Genomic DNA, 23,071 nt, shown 5'->3' with positions numbered 1-23,071 from the left:
CTTGTAACATTCTTTGATGAGTATGTCATTAGACAGGCTGGCCTTCTTCTGTAATAAAAAGCATTTCCTTCACAGGCTTTAGAAAAGTGCGTGTCCTGTAGAAACAGTCAAAATGTGGGACAGGGGGACAAGGAATAAAAATGCTGTGCAGTCCCAGATAAAAAGTGACACCTGGACACCCTAGTCAGAGTTGGTATAATAGGGAGATTTTTAAAAACTTTTTTTCAAGCCAGACTGACTGTAAATATTATTTTAATTCTTTAATGTTGGAATTTTTATTAAATGAGTCATACAGACTCCCTTGATATTCGGGTTAGTATCTCAAACTTTTGACTTAATAACTCTAAATTGCAAATTAGGTATCTTGTAGAATACCTAAATACTGAGATAATAATTCAAAAATTTTACTTAGCTCTGCCTGCTCTGACTCAGTGGCAGCAGCAAGCTTCCACAAAGATGCCATTTTCATGTCTTGGTTAAAATAAAATGAGGTTCATTTTGCATATTCTGTTCCCCATTTGAGTTGAAAAGAAGACTCTGTGGTAACTCGCTCGTCACACAACTCTACCAGCATGCATTTAACTAAACTAGACTTTGAATGTGATCTATAGATTTTTAAAAATGTAAATGTATTAGAACCACCAATTTTAAAAAAAGTTTTTATAGGCTTGGAAATAAAAGTCATGCCTATCTCCCGCTGTGGTATTCATGAGAACAAGCTTTTGTTTTGCCCTCAGCTCCAAAAAGGAGCAGTTTTTCTGACAGAGCACCATTTGGAGATAATGCAACTCATTCCCCGCAGAGTTTTGGTTACTGCCTGAGTCTGTCCTTCAAATATGTGTTTGATCATAAGGGGCTCAAAGCAATTCAAAAACGTTTCAGGGATGAAGGTTTTTATTTTTTTAAGTGAACCTGTGAGACATCTGTGACACGCTCAGACAGAGAATATTTGAAATAATAAAAAAAAAAAACAAGGTGGTGTGTGTTTTTAAAGGATCATTTACCTGTTAAGTGCCTGAAACCAAAGTACTCAAAGGAAACTGAGTATCTCAGCAAAATTTTACAATTGAGTATCATTATTATTATTAAAGTGGCGCTACCATTTTTATACAATGTCCTTCACCTGACACTGATTTTTGAGCTTCCACAGTAATACATGGATTGTTAAAGGCTTTTAAAAGAATATTGAGAATCTGACATTAAAATGTCCTTTTTGTGCTTTATCACACATAATTTATCACAGTAGAATTTTCCAGGTGGTGGTCGAATCTGATGCGTTATAGACTATCAACAAAAACAAAGAAAAAGGCCTGAAAGTCAGACTAATTCCCTACTGAAAGCTAGGAGTCGGAAAAAGCACGTAATACTCTGCTGTGTGCAGCTGACCTGCATCTTGTTAATACTTCCAGAATCAAAAACTCCACTCCTGCTTTCAAACCTGACCTGCAGGTGCCTTCATGGGAATCAGTGCGCTACACCTCCCTCCATCTGCCAAGCCTCCTGCCGCTCTGCTTCCCACCCACTTACAGAAGCCAGTGCTCACTGACACTGTGCGTGCACAGACCACACACGCAAATCTCTTTTAAAAGTGTACACACATGCACTTTCACAAGAACATCCAAACATTGGACGGGAGGAACATATGTCTATAATGTCAACATTCAGATTTTATGCCAGTTCTCTCGCTTGCTTGAGGTTGTATTTTTAAACAATTTCTCTTTCTCTCCCATGCAAAAAATAGGAATATTAATATAAAGTCCACAGCCTGATCTCTGTGTTTCATTTCCTCTCCTTCTCACACATGCACACACTTTTTACAAACCTCCATTATTCCCCCCACTACACCTCTACTACCAGAATAATCATTTTAAAGTGTTGAATGAATTCCCCGTGAGATTAGATTATTCTTTTCTTACGTACACTGTGCCAAGCACGTCTGTGCTAGGGACAAAATAGTTGCAGAGAAACAATCAATAGCTCATGATCTGATATATAATTCACATTGTAGTGAAGGGAAAATAGAGGTGTATGAAAAGTAGCACATCAGCAGACTAGTAAAAGCAACACGATCAAAATCCATAACATAGCCAACGTGCTGCTTTTGAATTACTTTTTTAAACTTTTGAATCACTTTTTAGTGAATTCAGTGCACAATAAAATCACAAACAAAACAGTCCTCTTGCTTAATTCATTCTTGACCTTAGGGACTAATAATTGCATAAACAGAAATTTCCAGCAGCAGCATATCTGAACCAAACTGTGATGATGTAGTCTTTGAAAATGGAGGCAACAAGTGTGTTTTGATGCGAAACGAAAACATCTGCTTTTTAGCATAAAAGGGAAATTTTATTTCTTTAGGGTATTGTTTTTGTCTTTCTCCGACAGCTCATTGGACGGTGTCTGTGTGATTCTTTCAGTCACTTCTATCTTGCAGACATCACCAGTGTCAGAAAGACACAAAGCAGATTGCAAAGAGATGATTTTCAAAGCAGCAATAACAATGTGCAACAGACGGGATGAAATGTGTTGCTTGTTTATATGCACAAGCAGGCTTTTCCCCACGTCATGCATTTGGTGCATGTCCATTTAATTTCATATTTTGATATTTGCACAGTTTAGCATATGTTGTAAGTATTGGGAGCAAAAATTCATGAGCTGTTTCATGATATACTGGTTTCACAAACAGAAGCGAGCCATCTTTGTAGCTACCATTTAGTAGGCATTTAGACATTTCATAACAGTGCTGCACATTAACTATCATTTCAACTCTAAGAAGTGATTGGATGGAATATTCTAGATGTTGTTTTATGTTTTGTTTTTACGGTTATTTTACTGTTTGCCAGTGCACAGCCCAAGTGAACTGTTTTTTACCCCAGTGTTACCATAAGTACAAACTGCTCCAGTTTTCTGTAAATCGAATAATGAAAACTATCACTTTAAATTAACGATCAGGACCATTCATTAATGACACACACACACACACACACACACACACACACACACACACACACACACACACACCGCCAGCTAAAACTCCTGAAATTTTGAATAGGTGTGCTATATAACAGTGAGCTATACCAATGAAATGGGTACATATGACGAAAAAGTAGGAAACAAAAGAGGAAAAGAAAACCACCGACAACTAAATGAACTCTATATTATTGCAGACTTTGATGTGAAACTTCAAGCAACCATAGCAACATTACTTGGTTTAAGGGCAGTTAACTCACTACAACATAAAAAAGTGGTAAAATGATAAAACTGAAAACAATTTTACATGTGAATGGTCGCAGATGAAAAAGCCAACATAACATTGCTATGTGTACTAATTTGCTTAATTTACATGGACTAGGTGGAACCAATGCCACTTGAGTCTGATGTGTGCAGCAAGCATTTGGGGCTTACTTTTGTGTGTATCTATTGGAAAATTACCCACGTAATTGGATTCATAAACAGTTTGAATTCATAAACTTGCACTTTAAAGGAAATTACAGTGCCTGTCTATTTATGTCTTACCCAAATTCATCACCCAACCTCCTCCCTCTTCTTTTTTTAGCTTTAACCACCATTCTCTGCATTTGGTTCCTCTCCATCTGTCACTCTAACCCATGCTCTAACCTCATCTCTTTTGGGCTTCCTCCCTCCCTCTGAATCCTGCTGTCTTTCTGCATATACTCCCATTTTCTTCTGCTTGAATTATCTCTCCCACTCCTTTCCTAGTGCAGCTTGCATATTGAGTCATGCTTTTAATTTTTTTTATGTCTAATACTTACTTTTTAAGTACATGTACTTAACTCAAGCACTTCCATTTTCTGTGAGTTTAGCAACAGCTTGAAGGGAGATAGTCCAATACTAGAATGATCCAACAGGTCAAGTAACCAAATAATATGATTCATGATAATACAGTACTTGGCAAATGTCTTGAGTTCTCCCCTTTTCATTGTATTTTGCTTCAAAGGAGACAGACTATCTTGTATTTTTTTAAGTGGTCTTGAGCAATAGTTCTTCAGAATCTCTGAAGGCCTTTTTAAAGTTTTTCTTTGGACACTGGCTGCTTTTTCACTCATTTTCAGTTCAGTCCTCGTACCTGATCTGTTTCAGTGGAATGTTTTTTTATTTGTTTTTTAAGCCACTTAGCACTGACCTATGAATCATTCAAGCATAAAAAAGGAACATAACTCGAGGGGTGAAACAGTGTTGTGTCTACACATAAGAGATAACTTTGGAGAGAATCCATTGTAATTTGCATTTTTAAGTACTGGCCGCCTGTCATGAAATTATCATTTCTTCCAGGTTCTTCAGTTGGATCTATGAAAGTGCCAAAGATAACACAGTGTAACAGTATTTCTGCACCAACAATGTGATTCCCAAAGTGCTATTGGCTGAAAACTTATGCCATATCTCGGCATGGTGTGCAGTGTGTCCTTAAGAAATTTGAGTAAACTGGACAGGTGAAGGACAAAAGAAGAAGTGTGAGGCCTAAAAACTAAAAAACTATCTACATCATATGAACAGAATCTGAAAGCCACGTCCTTAAGAAATAGGAAAAAATCCAGCAAAGACCTGACACAGGACCTGAAAGATGCATCTGGCCCTTTAGTTGATCCATCTACTGTTCACCAAAGCTTAATGAGACAAATCATTCTTAAGGAAGGGAGAAAAAAGGCTGAGGATGGAATTATGTACACAGAAAATTACTGTCAGATTTTGAGCCACCACCATCTCGAAAGCATCTGATTGGTGGAAGCTTTAATTTTCCAGCATGACAATGATCCCAAACTCTGTCAATGCAGTAAAAGCATACCTGGATAGAAAAACACCCAATGGAACACTATCAGTCATGGCCTCCACCCAAACTCAACATTACTGAAGCAGTGTGGGATCATCTTGATAGAGAACCAAAAAAAGGCAGTCAACATCCAAAGGAGAGCTTTGATTGTCCTTCAAGAAGCCTGGAGAATTATTCATGAAACTACTTGAAGAAATGACAAGAAAGCTGCCTAAGAGAGTTCAGGCTGTGTTGATCAAAAAAGATGTCCATACCAAATATTGACTTTCAGGCTCATTAGGATTGTACAAACTTTTTTCTTTTTTTTTCTGTGTATACTGTATTTGCATTATATATGCACCTATTTTCGATTTTCCCAGGAACATATGAAGAAATGAGGGATGGCTTGAGATTTTTGTTCAAAGCACTGTATTTCTGCATATTGTACTCTTGATCCTTAAGGCATGTTGATACTTTCCATGTTTTGAATGCAAAACTTACTTATTGTGATATTGATGTTTCTTCTTTAGTAAAGAATCAATATCCTTCCTCCACTGCCTCACGCTGACTATTAATAAATGTTTCTTCTTTTTTTCCTTATTCACTGTCTGTATCTTAGTATCTGTTAGCTAACAATGGTGTCCTCTGCCTCCACAGCAAGGTAGCCATATCTATTTTGACTAGATCTCTATTTGTAGCCCATTGGCCTGCCAAGCTAGAAAGAAAAGTAGGATCCATAGCTTTGCTCAAACACATGTAGACACACTCCAGATCTTTAAATGGGACCACAGCCAGAAAGCAGAGGCAGAGGTGGCAACTTGCTGCCTAAAGGTTTATGATTTTGAAATACAAAGTTTACAAATCTGTTATTAGTCGCACATTTCCAAGAACTGAATAGTTGTTGTGTTTGTCTGTTCTGCTAGTTTTGACTGTATCAGCTCATGTAATAAAGCCGAGGCACACTGGCAAGTAACTCAGACTTGATTTCATGCTGATCCACTTCCCAGGGGAGAGATATGGCTGCTTTTCACATAATTGGAAAAATAGTGCAGTCTGGAGGCAAATAAAGTTGTAAAGCAAATTTTGCTTTAGCTGAATGTAAAATACAAAGCTGATACCTTACTTATATATATATATAAGTAAGGTATATATATATATATATATATATATATATATATATATATATATATATATATATATATATATATATATAAAATTCCAGCTTACCCTAACCCTAACCCTCCTCTACCAGAGACCTGAAAGCTTGAGGGTTCTGTGCAGTATGGTATCTTAACTGTTCTCAGGACTGCGCTCTTCTGGACAGAGATCTCGGATGTGTTCCTGGAATCTGCTGAAGCCATTCTCCCAGTTTGGGTGTCACTGCCCCAAGTGACCCGATTACCATGGGGACCATTGTTACCATCACCTTCCACATCCTTTCTAGCTTTTCTCTGAGCCATTGGTATTTATCGAGCTTCTCATGTTCCTTCTTCCTGATGTTGCTGTCACTTGGTATTGCAACATCTATCACTACGGCCTTCTTCCTTAATTTGTCCACCACCACTATGTCAGGTTGGTTTGCATAGCCTTCACCTGGGGTTTTGCCTTGTGTGGTAGACCCCACCCTCTATTGATCTTGTGCACAAAACTTGTTTCTGTGCTCCCATAATTAGTGCCTCTGTGCTGTCTGTCAGTCCAGCTTTGTCCAGCCATCGGTAGGATTTATCTATATCAGCCACTTCTTTTATGTGCTGGTGGTACACGCCGTGTAGAGACCTGTCCTTCCATGATGGTTCCTGTTCTTGTACCTCTTCTTTCTTGGGTTTCTGCTGTCTGAGGTACTCAATAAGCCATCTTTGTGGCCATCTTCCTGATGTATTCATGAATCTTTGTTGTTTCATCTAGGATAGTGGTTCTAACACTCACTAGTCCTCGGCCTCCTTCCTTTTGCTTAGCGTACAGTCTTGCAGTGCTGGATTTGGGGTTTGTCTTGATGTCAGTGGCTTCTATTTCCTCCTTTGGCCAGCTAATTATCACAGTAGGGTATCTGGCAACTGGCAGGGCGTAGGTGTTGATTGCCCGGATCTTGTTCTTCCCATTCAGCTGACTCTTTAGGATTTGTCTTACTCTCTGTAGGCACTTGGAGGTTGCAGCTTTCCTAGCGGCCTCTTCATGGTTCCCATTTGCCTGTGGGATCCCAAGGTGCTTGTAGCCGTCTTCATTGTCTGCAATTTTGCCTTCTGGTAGTGCAGTCTGCTCAGTTCTGACTACCTTCCCTCTCTTTGTTACCATTCGACTGCACTTCTCCAGTCCGAATGACATTCCAGTGTCATTGCTGTAGATCCATGTGGTGTGGATCAGTGAATCGATGTCTTGTTCACTCCTGGCATACAGCTTGATATCATCCATGGACAGGAGGTGGCTGATCTTTGCTCCATTTTGTAGTCAGTATCCATAGCCAGTCTTGTCAATGATCTGGCTGAGGGGATTCAGGCCTGTGCAGAACAGCAGTGGAGACAGAGCATCTTCTTGGTAAATCCCGCACTTCATGGTGACTTGTGCGATTGGCTTGAAGTTGGCCTCTAGTGTTGTTCTCTACATCCCCATTGGGTTCTTGATGAAGGCTCTATAGTTCTAAGCATTCCAGGATCCATGTGTGTGGCATCGAGTCATAGGCTTTCTTGTAGTCAATCCAGGCAGTGCACAGGTTGGTCAGTCTGGTCTTGCAGTCTCGAGTGACTGCTCTATCTACCAGTAGCTGGTGTTTTGCTCCCCTGGTCTCTCTGCCAATTCCTTTCTGGACCTCGCTAATGTATTGAGCCATGTGCCTGCTCATCTTAGCTGCTATGATGCCTGACAGGAGTTTCCATGTTGTACTGAGGCAGGTTATGGGCTGGTAGTTGGATGGGACTGGTCCCTTCTGGGGATCTTTGGAGATCAGGACTGTCTGGCGTTACGTTGAGTCAGCTGTACCAAAAGGGGTGGCACCTAAGGCTGGAGAGAGCAAGCCACACCCAGTGGGTCAAAAAATCACATCAGGCCCTGCTAGGGCCGTAACACCGGCCTTCAGTCATCCATTCTGTGTGCGTCTTAGCCTCTAGCAGATGGTTCATTTGTGCTGCCAGGTGGAGTGCAGTTAGCTTCTTAAGCCAGTAGGTGTGTATCATGTTGGGGCATGGAGCTGTCCAGCTCTTCAAATGTGAGACTCTTTCCAGGATGTCTGCCACTGTGATTGTTACTGGAGCCTGTTCAGGGAGGTTGCTGTGGTCTGCGCTTAGATCCACTAGCCACTGAGCACTGGTGTTGCATCCTTCTCCCATATGCTCTTCCAGTACTGCTCTGTCTCCAGCTGGCTCTGAGCTGGCTAACTTCCCTCCGTGCTGCCTTGATCTTAGTCTCTATCCATCTTTTCCATGGAGGGTATTGCTCCTTATGGCCTTTCCTCTCAAGGATCACTGCTGACGTGGTATAGATCAACTGATTGGTTTCAGTGATGGTCAAAGTAGGGATTGTCCATAGTGCTGCATTCGCATCTTCTAGTAGACTTTCAGAGGGTACTTAACATAGTCTTAGTCTGAATACTTAACGTATTCAGAGTACTGGTCGTAATTAGTGGAGCTTGGTACCCAATCTTGGAGTGTGGGGATGATGAAATCTCCCCCTCTGACCTGTCGTCCTGGCTCCCCAGTGAATGTTTATCTCTAGTCTCTTGCTGTTACACAGTTAAGTAGGAGACACCTTGATTGCTGAACTTGCTGAACTGAATATTGCAAAGTCCATTAAGTGCAGTTATCCAGAATTTACACAATAAGTTCTTGGAAAATCAGAAAATCAGAACCAAACAGAATGAGCACTCTGGACATTTTAATGCCCTGTTGTAATAATTTGTAACAGAGGACATGGGGAGAAAATAGTTTAATTATTTTTGTGGACAATTCAAGAGTGAGCTTGCACTGTATCTCTTAAGCCCAAAGACTGCTGGGAAATGTAGTTGGAACAGTTGGCCCCATGGCTACAGTTTGAGTTAATGACGTGTGAAGACCAGCTGTAACTGTGTGACATGCACGCCCATGCATGCCTGCAAGTGCTAGGCTTTTCTTTCCTAATCACTGCGATGTGCTCGGCTGCCTGCCTCGAGAACCAAAGGTCCGGTGGGCTTCATGACCTCTGTGATGTAAGGCAAATGAAAAAGAAAAAAACAGTCAGGCTTTTGCTGACATTGCTTGAACTGTCATCAGAGTGGACACAGCTGTTGATCACATAAAAGGATGCAGACAGGGGCCAGAAAACCCACTGATAGTGTGATAATACAGTGTTTTGTACAATCATTTAATACATAATAAATTCCTTTTTGAAAGTGATTTCAAAGGGAACACTTGAAAGAGACTTCTTTTCCTGCAAATGTCATCTTTCTGCTGTTTCTCTTTATTTAGGTAAAGGTTGTGCATTGTCTTCCAATTACTCAAATAGAGTCTGTCATTTTCCTCTGAGTCACCCAGGCAGCATCAGGGCCCATACAAAGAAATCTCACGTTAAGCCTTAATTAACCAGCTTCTTGTTTTTGGACTCACCTGCTCCCAAAGTGCTCACACTGTTTTTAGATGGGATTACTGCTCATTTATCTCTCCTTCCCATTTCCCTCTCACTGCTGTCATAGGTAATAGCTTCTCCTCATGTCTCCTAAACACGGTTAAGGCTATTATGTGGCAAGCGCACGGCCCCATTTGGAGAGCTGTAGTCTCATTATGTGTTGAATGACTTCCCATCTCATCGGCAACACTTTTCACAACTGGATTTTCACATAATGAAAAAGATAACTGCAGTGCATGGTCAATCTAATGGTATTCCGTGTTCCCTCATAATAGCACAACTACCGCCATTCTTGGACACCTGAGACTTAAAACATAAATGACATTTGGAGGTTTGAAGTCACGCCATGTATGAAATTATTGACACTCACTGTGTTGTTACTGCTTAGTCATTTAAAAGGCTTATCACTGACTCCAGGAGAAGAGACAACCAGCAGCATTACCATATCTGTTTCACTTGAGTTGCCTACCACAGTGACTCATCAGCGGTCAGTGCACAAGAGAGAGTGTTGACATTTATATTGTGTGTTTCTGCAAAAATCTTGGCACTGCAATGTCCATCTGATTATCATTTATTTTCACAACACTCCACCTCATGACCATCTGGTTATCAAGTTATTCATTTATGCAGCTCCTCGAGTGTGCTTTGTGCGCTCTGGTTATTTATCAACTTTAGCTTCAGATTCAAGAGGCTGTTTTTTCCCTTATTGTCCATGTTGGCAGAAATATTAAAGGTTGTTCTTGAAGATTGAAACGCTATTTATCTGTTCTCTTACAGAGCATGATGGACAAGCCTGCGATACCAGAGTACAAGGTGGCAGCAGTGCAGAAGTCGCGCTTTATTCTGCTGCACTACAGTGTTTCAAAAGCACTGTGGGACTGGCTCATTCTGCTGGCGACCTTCTACGTGGCTGTCACCGTGCCCTACAACGTCAGCTTCACGCCGCATGATGATTCCATTACAGCTGCACGCTCCACTATTGTCAGTGACATTGCAGTGGAAATGCTTTTTATTATAGGTGAGTTTTGAAAGAAGTAATTGGGAAAGATGTTTTGTTTTTTTTACAAGTGCAAACAGATGAAGTTTTGTCAGATCAGTGTCCAACTCAAAAATTTTATGCTGTAGTTTAGAAACCTATCAGTTGTGAAACTCTAAGCAGATACCAGTATTGAAAATAACAGTTTGGCCAATAGTCGATGCTAATACTGATTTTTTTTTTTTTTAGTTTTCAATGTTACTTACTCTCTCTTTGTCCCAGGAAAAATAAGAAATCTCCTTTATGAAAAATAATTCCCATGTTTTAAAGTCTTTGAACTCTTCTTCACTCTGCTTTTTTAAATAAAATTAAATATTTATTCACCAAATAAATATTGGCCCCTGACAACAGTAAATAATCTCATCATCTCATTTGCCAAAATGAGCCTTTATCAATATTCAAAACGTATCATTGCACCCATCATTTTTATTACTCATAATTCTTTTTAAGCATTTTTTTATATGTTGATATAAAATTGTACTCCAACATCTATCCATTTTTTGCCATCTATGGCACCATGGAAACCAGAATCTCTTATTCAGGTTACCTGGGTTTAGGAGTCCCTTCAGGATGTACTTCGTCTCTTTGAGGGACTCGTCTTACTTCAGTAAAGCACCCAAGGGATAAATTAAGGTGGCTGACTTGCAACATTCACCTCTGAACACGGGTTTGGAGTTTATGTCAGATAGTCATTCTATCAGATAGCCGTTACCTTGGCACAAACAGGCTTGAGATTGCTTGTTTTTGAAAGCTCACTTATTTAGTTTCTTCCCATTTCTACCCAAATGAATAATTAATGAATTCCACAGTAAAGCTGAAAAGGGGCATGTTAGTCTAACTCATTCCAGGAAGATGGTGTATTGCAACATCTTTTTAATTTTTAGATATTTTTTGAATGTTTGTGCTTTCTAAAGTACACAAATACTAATTATTCAATGAAAATAAATTTGCATATAATGATGAAAAAAAAAAAAAATCATAGCTTAGAGGACAATTGAGGCGTTGCTAATTCCAACTATACATGCAAAGGTTTGCATGTAATGTGCCTGCCATATGGTGACATCAAGGTTATGTCTTGCGTACATACTGAGCCACATGCCCTCAAACTGTGAAGTGACTATGAAATGTCCCAGCTGTTTAAGTTTTAACTTCTTGGGCATATTTCTTTAAACATACATGGTTATACACTCACTGGACAGTTAGGTACACCTCACTAGCATTGGGTTGGGTCGACTTTTGCCTTCAGAACTGCCTTAATGCTTTGTGTCAAAGATTTAACAAGGTGCTGCAAACATTCCTCAGAGAGATATTTGTCCATATTGGCTAATAGCATCACACAGTTACTGCAGATTTGTTCCACCACATCCCAAAGGTGCTCTATTGGATGGAGGTCGTTTGAGTACAGTGAACTCACTGTCATGTTTAAGAAACCAGTTTGAGATGATTTGAGCCATGATGTGTTATCCTGCTGGAAGCAGCCATCAGAGGATGGGTACACTGTGGTTATGAAGGGATGGACATGGTCAGCAACAATGCTCAGATTGGCTGTGGTAGTTAAAGGATGCTCAATTGGTGCTAAGGGGCCCAAAATGTGTCAAGAAAATATCCACCACACCATTACATCACCACCAAAAGCCTGAACTATTCATGCAAGGCAGGATGGACCCATGCTTTCATGTTGTTTATGCCAAATTCTGATCCTGCCATTTGGATGTTGTGGCACAGGAGTGGCCAAGTTCAGTGTGTTGTGTGTTCAGAGATGGTCTTCTGCATACCTTGGTTGTAACGCGTGGTTATTTGAATTTGCTTTTGCCTTCCTATCAGCATTCTCCTCTAATCTCTGAGATCAACAAAGCATTTTTGCCTAGAGAACTGCCTCTCACTGGATATTTATTCTGTTTCACACCATTCTCTGTAAACCCTGGAGATGCTCGTGTGGGGAAAATCCCAGCAGATCAGCAGTTTCTGAAATACACAGAGCAGCCCGTCTGGCACCAACGACCATGCCACATTCAAAGTCACTTAAATCACTTTTCTTCCCAATTCTGTGCCTAATAATATGAGCAGTGAGTGTTTATTTGAGAAATATAGATTAAAAGGATGTTATTAACAAAGAGTACATTACTTTTAGTGTGGTCTGAAATTGCATCACATACAGGTCAACCAGAGGGACTGAAAGCTGAGCTTTGTGGTCTTCATAAATATAAGAATGACTACAGGATCATAATACCTACCACTTTATATTCAACTGTCTTTCACTCTGTTGGGAACATTTATTTTTTATAATTGCATATTTTCAGACATCATCATGAACTTTCGCACCACCTTTGTGAGCCAGTCAGGCCAGGTGGTGTATGAGCCACGCTCTATTTGCATTCACTATGCCACCACTTGGTTCTTTGTGGATCTGGTGGCTGCCCTGCCCTTTGACCTGCTGTACGCATTCAATATCACAGTGGTGAGTACCAGACCCTCTATATTATATTTCACAAAAGATAAGATTTGCATGTGTTTGAGTGTTTTGAGTCCAGGTTATGATATTCAGCTTTGTACTTTTTCTTTTCCTCCTTTTCTCTGTCACACCACCTTCCATGTTTGCCTCTCCACTTCAGACGTCTTTGGTCCACCTGCTTAAGACGGTACGCCTCCTGCGTCTCCTTCGTCTGCTTCAGAAGCTTGACCGCTACTCCCAGTACAGCGCTATGGTGCTGACCTTGCTAATGTCTGTGTTTGCCTTGCTGGCTCACTGGATGGCCTGCATCTGGTACATGATTGGACGCAAAGAAATAGAGACCAAGGAGAACTGGGACATAGGTGAGTCTAGTTGAGGCCTTGCTGAAGTGCAATCTGTTAATCTGGTTTTGATGTTTCATCTAGTGAGGGTGAGACAAGAAGACTTTTTTTCTGTAAAGGATCAGTAGAATTCCAACTGGTTTTCATGTTTTCCCATCAAATATAATATTGCCTCCTGCAAAAACTGAGTAGGCATTTGTTTTGTTCCTACTCTGCTATAAATAGTAATTGCTTACTTACCTGGTGTCTAGCTTCTCAGTGGTGAGACCGTACTCTGACACTCTTAATATAAACAGCCTGAGACCAGCTCAAAAGCTTTTATAAAAAAATGGCTGGTAGCTAGCAGCACACGGATGCGTCAATGAATGATGCATGCTTTTTATGTACATTTTTTTCTGATGGGGAGGTGAAGTCACAGCTGCTAATTAAAGCTTAGTACTATTTATCCCTGGAGGACTAGTTCTAATTCTAGCCTGTCCCAAACCAACATGCCTGGCTCCTGACACTGCTCATAATCTCTTTCTATTACACAGATAAACACCCACATACAGGTACAAATATACACATATTTTCCTCTTAGATAACACATTGCAGTCCCATCTTGCCACTACCATCTATATGAAAATAACAAAAACCAAAATTTTGCTACATTGATCTCTAAACGTTCTACCTCCTTTTCCAAGGGTGGCTTCATGAGCTGGGCAAACGTCTGGAGACGCCCTACATCAACAGCACAGTGGGCGGCCCGACAGTGCATAGCTCCTACATCGCTGCCCTCTACTTTACCCTCAGCAGCCTGACCAGTGTGGGATTTGGCAATGTCTGTGCCAACACTGATGCTGAGAAGATCTTCTCCATCTGCATCATGCTCATCGGCGGTACGTCTGACCCCAGGATACATTCTCCCTCTGGCATCCTGGCAAAACACTGCTTCTGTTTGGCATCCAAGTACAACAAATTCAGCAGGAATCAAGTTGAATGCTTTGGCTGGCCTTTAAGACACAGCTTGCTGTCATCTTCATATCCCAGAAACAGCTGAGATGGCAATTATTGATGCAACATACCAGAAGATAAATAATAAGTGTTTATTTTACTGCTCGTCAAATCCATGATGAAAGCAAAGTTGTAACTTGTAGCCACTTTGTGGATCAAAAGTAAACCAGTAATTGTGAATGACTGGGCAGTGATCCATATAATATACACTTTATGGACAAAAGTAATGGGCCACATACACATGTTGCAGCATTTCTTCCCTCCTAGATATTCCACAATCAGCTGTAAGTGGTGTTATTGCAAAGTGGAACTGTTAGGAACCACAGCAGCTCAGCCAAAAGGTGGCAGACCACGGAGAGTTACAGAGGGGGGTCGCTGTAAAAGTCACCAATGCTCTGTTGACTTAATAACTGCAGAGCTCAAAACCCTCTCTGGCATCAGCAAAAAAAAAACAAAACAAAAAAAAAACTGTGTGTCAGGAGCTTCATGGCATGGATTTCCACAGCCTAGCAGCACCTGTAAGTGTAATGAGTAGGTAGCCTAGTACTGTTGTCTATGTACTTTATTTCTCTGTATCATCACCTTCCTAAAATAACAAGTCATTTTTAACTAAAATTTTATTTCTGCCTAAATCATTATATTTTCAATATTTGGTTCCATTTTTTGTGTTTTCTGAAAAAAAATACATTAAAGGAACAGTAAAAGTCACCATAGAAATATGCTTTTGTTGTAGTTTGTTTGATATTTATTCATTATTAACCTTATTTTTAACCAGGAAGTAAAACTTTTGAGAAGTTAAGAATATCTTGGGGCAGATGCACAGCATTAACTATGCTGGCCAGAAGAAACCCACAGAGGCATGGGGAGAATATGCAGGGCCCTGCTAACCAACCACTGAGCCAATGTACTGCCTTTATTGCAGTTATTAAAATTGAACTCATTCATATTGTAATGAGCAAAAAAAAAAAACTGCTTTCAAAATAGGATTTTTAATTATAATATGTTACATATTTAAAAATATCCAGCCTTTATATAAACACCTTTGTTTCCTTCCCTCTTACAGCACTGATGCATGCACTGGTCTTTGGTAATGTGACCGCCATCATCCAGCGCATGTACTCACGCCGTTCTCTCTACCATACACGTATGAAGGACCTGAAGGACTTTATCCGTGTCCACCGTCTGCCCCAGCAGCTTAAACAGCGCATGCTGGAGTACTTCCAGACCACATGGTCTGTCAACAATGGTATAGATGCCAACGAGGTAGGAGTCCCTTTCTTCTTGTTGTCATGTAATATCTTTGTACATGCTGTTATCTGCCTTCAAGGAAATTCACAGCACTGTTTTTGTGAACAATTAAACCTGCTGTAAAATTCATTCCCACCCCTTTGAAGCTGTAATTGTTTTTTGCACAACACATGGTTGCCTATACTCCATCAATTGATAGCCCATTGAAATTCAAAAGAGGGTGACTGGTGGCAACACAGTCTATTCCCTAATTACTAATCAGTGTCACACCTCATTACATCTGTCACACATCCCCAGCTCCTGCATGACTTCCCTGACGAGCTGCGGGCCGATATCGCCATGCATCTGAATAAGGACATCCTCCAGCTGCCGGTCTTTAAGGGGGCCAGTCGCGGCTGCCTGCGCTCACTTTCTCTTCATATAAAAACCTCATTCTGTGTCCCGGGGGAGTACCTCATCCGTCAGGGTGATGCACTGCATGCCAACTACTTCGTCTGCTCTGGCTCTCTAGAGGTGCTGAAAGATGGCATGGTGTTAGCAATATTAGGTGTGTATTGTTGTCAGATTACATTTTTAGTATCGTGTTTTTGTGTTTTTGCACATTAAAGTAAAGTGTAACAGGGAATTTATGATCTTTTGGATTTTAGGGAAAGGAGACTTGATTGGCTCGGACCTGCCTGGAACAGACCAGGTGATCAAAACCAATGCTGATGTGAAGGCGCTTACCTACTGTGATCTTCAGTACATCAGTGTGCGTGGCCTAAAAGAGGTGCTGGAACTGTACCCCGAGTATGGCAGCGTGTTTACCTCCGACATCCACAACAACCTCACCTATAACCTCCGTGAAGGCAGCCAGGATGAGGTACCTTATGCACAAACCTACAAACCTGAAAAACGAACACCTGAAAGTCCAGACGCAGTCAGTTCAGTAACAATAAATGGCCTTCAGAAGATATTACACATCTTGAAATTAAATAACAGATATAATAAAATTATGCTGAAATAATTTGGCACATTATGTAAAAATGATAACAAATTTCTTTACTTGCTTCCATTGAAAGTAGGTGTATGAATGTCATGGCCAGACGTCTTTATTTATTTTGGATATTACCTGTAGAAATTCAGAAAACAATCTTTCATGAATTGGATAATTCCAAAATTCATATAGACAATTATGAGATGTGGTGGAAGGAGAGATTAACATCATAGATGTTATGCTATCATGTAAATATGGACCAAAATCTCTGAGGAAGGTTTCCAGGGCCTTGTTGAATCTGTACCATAAAGAGTTATGGCAGTTCTGAAGACAAAGTGGGGTGGGGGACCCGCTTCTAGCTAGTTGTACCTAATTAAATGTCCGGTTAGTGTATGTAGCAAATGCTTGTGTTGCGCCAATCCACAGTGGCACAGTGGGTAGGCGCTCGCCTTGTAGCCGGAAGGTTGCAAGTTCGAGCTCCTGTCCCTGTGCTGCGTTGCGTCCTTGGGCAAGACACTTAAACCACATTGCCTAACGGTAGTGCCAGTCTCTGGCTGCATGACCGCAGATGTTCATCTCTGGATGAGTGATCTGGAACGAACATTTCGTTGTGTGCCTTGTGCACGCAATGACAATGAGTTGAATCTAACATCTAATAGGGCCATATCATTTCTGGACATTGTTCTGTAATTGTTTAAAACAACCCACACCTGAAACATTAAACTATTTTAACTTGAGAAAAAAGCCACAATCATGGGCTTCATTGGTTATTTTGTTGAACCATGCAAACAAAACAGATTCAGTCTTTCATGTGTGACTGATAAAACTGACAAAGATCTCCAAGGACTTCCACAATCTCACCTGCGGTCTCAAGCATTGTGTTTTTGCTTCAAGCATTCCTCTTTGTTGAATCTGGCTTTTCTCATTGGCTTTAATCATTTCTTCTTTTTTTCTTGGGTTTATTTGTTTAGTTTGGAACACGATAGACATCTGTGCTGGTTGTGTTAATTAGCGGATGGCTTTTTCTCTGTCAGGCTCAGGGAAAACAACTTTAATTGTATTAATGAGCACTTCAAAGCAGACTGATTGTGTTTGGTAGATTTAATCCATGAAGGGATATCAAAGAGGAAAATGACACCTTTACACAATCTGTACATTTATAACAAAGATATCTGTGACCTAAGAATGAATGTTTAGTGTATAGATGTTGTGTACATGATTAAACATTAGTAAAGTTATGTTTTCTGATTTAAACAGGCTTCTCTGAAGCATGGCTGATTTTGAGTACTAGCACTTCTCTCTGGCCATCTGCTCAAGGTTTATGCTCAAACACAAAGCCAGGGGACTGCCACAGCCCTGAAAGGATGAAGGAATTGTTTTGCTACCTGACTGCCAGGCCATACACACTCCTGACACACACAACATTCACAGTTGTATTGGTATCATCAACATTCTCACAGTGAGTTTTTTTAAGGTGGAAATTCCTGCAGGAAGGGCTGGTGAAGTTGGAGGACTGTATACTGACTGCACAGTAATCAGTCAGTCATAGTAAAACAGTGCCAAAGAAACAGATTGTGGGAATGCTTATTACAATATAAGGTATCCAAAAGGGACTACTTTATCTTCTGTAAATGGGGAAAAGCAGATTGCCAGATGGAAAATTAGTTGGTTTTTTTTGTCAACTCTATAATTTAATTTCAGCTTTTATTGCTGTGCTGTCAGTGAAATTCTTTTCACTAGATTTTTGATGAGAATGCAACAGTTTTTGTTGTTGTTTGTTTTGTTTTTTACTTTTTTACTCAGCAAACCAATTGGAGCTGAGTGTCTTATGTGGAGAAACTAAAAATATCAGATACCCAGAAATTTGTGATCATCAGCTAATTATGCAACTATACCACTAAAAATTGGTATTATTGTTAGTTTGCTATTACATGAATGACAGCGTGATAATGTGAAAGGGTCACTCACGATGAACCTGCAGCTCTCCCTGGCTTGGTTACTTAAAACTCATCAGTTACAGTATTTGTCTGGCCTGCATCTTGCTTCACCTCCATGCAGACTACTGACTTGCTCTTGAAAATACTTTAAAATATTAACGATAAAAGTAATGATATGTCAGTGTTGTCAGGTTTAAGGTCAGGTTGAATGGTTTGTTGTGGTTCGGGTCTAAGACCCAGGAGTGTTGCTTATTTCTTAGGGGAGGTGAGCTTTGAAAGATCAGGGATGACTGTGTTGTCCTGGGCAGACTGGGAAGGTCATTCCACCACCGGGGATCCAGCAGAGTGTCAAAATTTGTTGGACTATAATGACCATGTCGCCACAGGGAGAGTTAAGTAGTCTGTAGTCATGGCGTGTGAAGAACAAGTCGGTCGGTGCGAGTTATGGGGATGTGGCTCCCTTTGGAGCCTCAAATTGACAACAACAGTTTAACAAAGTTGATAACGGTACCCGCTGGTAAGCAATGATGGCATTGTACAAAAATAATATTCATTAGTAGACATGAGCTCAGAGTTCTTAGTATAAAAATACCAACTTGGACTGTATAGAGTGCAGAGTCAACAACTGTCTCAGATGACCTGCCCTCAGACTACATTAATGTCTCTGTAAGTGCAATCTTTCACTCTGAGGGATCATAGACAGCTCCCTTTAGGTTATCTGGAAAACTCTCTTCGCACTTGACTGGATGAATTTACTCTACAGTGTACTGCTTCAATTTCATTTCAACTTGTTGTACCAGACGTGGCCGTTCATTTGCTCAGTCATTATTCATTCACCTGGTTTATATTCAGTTTTAGGTTTTCTACACTTTAGAAGTAAAGAAGCTCCAATGAAATGTATTCTGAACTTGAAGGAAACATGCCCCACTGTGCAAAACCCTACCTACTTACTTGACAGACATATACAGTATATATAACATTTAATAAGTCTACTGTCAGGTATAGTTTGCTGCTTGCATGTGCATGTCTTTTTGTACAAGATAGCATACTTGTGACTTTGCTATGTGGGACACCTGTTGCATTGCAGCTCCGTTAATTGATATGGATGTTCATTTAAAGTCAGTTGGAACCAATGGCTAGTTAATCATTCCATGTTGCTCCAGGGTTAGTTTCTTTAGAAGGAGAGTTTGTCCCTGTCTTAAATAGATTCACACTCATTTTCCCCTCTGCCTCTCACATAAGCACCACTTTCAGAAGTGAGTTTTCTTTTTTTTTCTTTTTTTTACCTCAGTATTGTGCATCAACAGAAGATTAAATTTAAGGAAGATCCTCATTGGTTTTCCTCATTGAAGAGCCTTCTTGGCACAATGTTGCTAGAATGGCACACTGTGACTCGTGTTGTCACAGTAGCCTTGTTGTCAGAAGCACATTTTTTGCACACGAGGGAATGATTCGCACTACCACAGGTTTATTTGCCACCCAGATGTTGATTATGTTAAGTTGCTAACAATCTCTCTCCACACACACCAGAGAAAGACAAACTTCCACAGGAATCCCAGCACAGTCAAGTGTAGGAAGAAGATTGAGCGTGTAATTCCACTCGTGTGGCAATGGCCGCATCACTGGCCAAGTTCATTTAATTAGCGACACCAGTGGATGAAGCAGTAATTAACAAAAATGAGTTGTAGAAAAGCACAGAAACGTAATGAGTGAATATGTATTAATTTCTTAGGATTTCATTGCAATGATTAATCTAAAATGTTCAGGGTTTAATACACAGAGGATTGAATGAATAAATAAATGTATTATGTCTTTCTTTCTTGTGCCTTTCTTTTTGTCATCGCAGGGCCTCAGAAGATTTTCAAAGTCACCGAGGCTTCCCCATGTGAGTTCAGTGCAAATCCAGTGTCCTTCTAATCAGGTTTAAGGTTTTCAGACTTCTTTCCTTAACATACTTTAAGATTAAGATTAAGATAGTGTTTATTTGTCACATGCACAGTTATACACAGTACAATGCACAGTGAAATGTATTTTGTACCTGCAACCATATATACACACACATATAAATAAGAAGTTATAAGTTGTAAGTTATAATAAATATACAACAGCTGGTATTGAATTCTAATATACAGCTGGCAGGCCCTTGACACAGTTGTTGTCATGCCTATCAAAATGTGGGGTCTCATCCACCCATTTTATTCTGGAATTTACTGTAATGCTAGTAAGTGCTTTGGGGGACTTGTGTAAGGACTTCCCCTACATGAAACTCACGTGGAACAGCAAGAGCAGTTCAATCCCCCGAGCTGGCTCACTAACTGGGTCAATAGCTCCTTTAATTGGAAACATTATGAGCTACTTTGCTCAGCATGTACTGTACACATCAGTCTGCTTTATTACTGTGTTATTAAAACACTATTTACAGTGTTTGCTCTGTTTTTAAAAACTGTGTAATACAGTTCTATTGGCAGAAGTGTTTATAGCATAGCCAATTCCTGACATAATTAAATGAATGTGATTAAAATACTATCAATAATTCACTGTACAGTGAATTATAAATGATTGCCCTGATGGGGAGCTTTAAACCATATAAGGGGACAGATAGTTTGAATGAAACATGACTCATTCAAAAATTTCTAGACAATAACCTGAAATTTTGACTCATGGATGCCTATTTTTTTTTTCCAGTGGCAAAAACAAGCCTCTATAATCTTGCTATGGTAAAGAAGCCTTACAAAATTTCAAGGATCCAGATCCAGATGTGGAGTGACTCAAAAAGTTAACTAATTAACTAAGTTGAGCCAAAGTCCTGTCTCTGGTAAAATTATAATGCAAATCCAAATCCAAATAGGTGTTTTTATTGATCCTGCTAACAAGCAGACAAACCAAACAATCATAAAACCTCCTTGGCAGAGTTAACTATTATCACGTTAATTTTTCATTTTATTATTTTAAGAATGCACAGTGCAGTTACTAACACTGGATTTTCTTTTTGTGCAGGAATCCAGACTTCCTTCTATTGTGGAAACCAAGAGTGATGACCCTGATGATTCCTTCCACCTCTCTCCAGCTACACGCTCCCGCCGCAACCTCCTGCTGCCCAACTTCACCAGCCCTGTTCGCCGCACCTCCCTGGGGAACCTTTTGGGGGATGAGTTACGGCAGTTCAACGCCCTGCGACGCTGCCGTTCACCAAACCTTAGCCGTGGCTTCCTCGGACAGAGCTCCCCTCAGCCGCCATCGAAAAGAGAGCACAGCACTCCTGTGCCAGCCCAGACCACAGCCTCAACTGCAACCCACGGAGAGTCAGGAGCTGAGCAAAAGCCTTCAAAGCTGCTCATCCCAACTGTCACTTGTTTTGGGCCACCAGATCTTAGTCCCAGGTATTAGTCACATTTAATTTTAGAACCCAAGTTGAAAATAAGCAAAAATCCAAAGGCTAAATTAATGTAATACAGTCCAGTGCAATTTAAGATCCATATATACTACGGTAACTAAAATATAAAGTTTATGTTGATACTGACTGCTATGTATGTTTTGATGTTACATAAGGAGGATGCTGGTGTGTTTCCTTCTTTTAAAAGCAGTGATTTCAGCCCAAACAGTCCACTTCAAAGCAATTTCACACTGATTTAATAAATGTTTATATATTTGCCTTCATTTTAATACAGTCATAGTATGTCTGAAAGTGTATGTAAGGTGTTGCAGTGATGGACTGACTGGAAAGCTGCATCATGTCCTTAATGCAGATAGAGTGTATCTGCATTGCATATTGCAACAGATGTCGCTGCATTTCATTACCACCCCACCTTATACTCCTGCTCCAGCTATCTGTATTCATAATGCATCGCTAAGTCATCCAGTAAGTTCTAGACATGGGTAAGCACTGGTTCACGGCGCTCAGGTGTCCACCCCTCCAGACTGAACTCTTCTCTTCATTTTGAAACCCACATGGTCGTCTGCCAGCAGCAGCTCTCATGGCACATCGCTGGGTCGTCTCCTGGCTCCAGTGATAATTGAAAAAGCTCTACTGTTACATTAACTCCGGTTTCCCTCCTCTTCACCCCCCTCTCCAGGGTTGTAGATGGCATTGAAGACAACGGGCATACGTTCCATTTCAACGTGGAGCACAGCGGGCCTAATGCCAGTGCAGAGAGAAGCAGCACCCAAGGTAAGTCACACCACCCCTGAGCTGCTAGGGTCACCTGGGTGCCAGATGGCTGGAGGTAAACTCAAGAGTTCAAACAGTGGATACCACAAGGCAGGCGTGCCTCCTTTAGGGGAAATATGAGAGCACAGCAGAATGAAATGACAGCCAGGTGTCCACAGAGTCAGAGAACATGTTAAAGGACAACTAAGGTCAAAGCAGGGCTCTGGCCTTCAGACCTCAGTGGCTACGCATGGATGCTTTCCTCCTAGGATTACTGTCAGCTTCAGTTCAGTGGAGATTCAGCTAATTTGCTTATTAAAGGAAGTGCTTTGGTAGCATAGTCTTGCACCTCACATGGGATTGTCTGTCACTTAAGCTCTGCTTTTGCTATCTCTAATTTCTGTCTACTATCCTCATCTTAGGACTTGTAGATGCTATCATATCAGACCATATAGAAAGCCAAAGCACTTTCTGCAAAGACTGCTAAACCAGGGTAAAAATAAACACTATCCAATCAAATGTGCAGCTGTATTAGATTGTGTAATTTAAAAAGGTGTCCCAAATACTGTATGTGTTGCATTAT

General features: G+C 40.5%; 1 protein-coding gene across 1 annotated transcript in view; it reads left to right on the top strand.

Annotated features, from left to right (window-relative positions):
• LOC115798205 (potassium voltage-gated channel subfamily H member 4-like) overlaps nucleotides 1-23,071 on the top strand; it is a 43,312-nt gene that overhangs the window by 15,713 nt on the left and 4,528 nt on the right. The window contains exons 5-14 of the mRNA XM_030754961.1: nucleotides 10,136-10,376; nucleotides 12,695-12,852; nucleotides 13,007-13,208; nucleotides 13,871-14,065; nucleotides 15,244-15,443; nucleotides 15,726-15,975; nucleotides 16,076-16,290; nucleotides 20,188-20,226; nucleotides 21,339-21,721; nucleotides 22,415-22,509. Of these exons, the coding sequence (XP_030610821.1) occupies nucleotides 10,136-10,376; nucleotides 12,695-12,852; nucleotides 13,007-13,208; nucleotides 13,871-14,065; nucleotides 15,244-15,443; nucleotides 15,726-15,975; nucleotides 16,076-16,290; nucleotides 20,188-20,226; nucleotides 21,339-21,721; nucleotides 22,415-22,509 (1,978 nt within the window). The remainder of the gene's footprint in view (nucleotides 1-10,135; nucleotides 10,377-12,694; nucleotides 12,853-13,006; nucleotides 13,209-13,870; nucleotides 14,066-15,243; nucleotides 15,444-15,725; nucleotides 15,976-16,075; nucleotides 16,291-20,187; nucleotides 20,227-21,338; nucleotides 21,722-22,414; nucleotides 22,510-23,071) is intronic.

This window comes from Archocentrus centrarchus, chromosome 19, assembly GCF_007364275.1.
Source record: "Archocentrus centrarchus isolate MPI-CPG fArcCen1 chromosome 19, fArcCen1, whole genome shotgun sequence".
Lineage (NCBI taxonomy): Eukaryota > Metazoa > Chordata > Actinopteri > Cichliformes > Cichlidae > Archocentrus > Archocentrus centrarchus.
The sequence above is the reverse complement of the archived record's forward strand: the minus strand, read 5'-3'. Positions and strand labels throughout refer to the sequence as shown.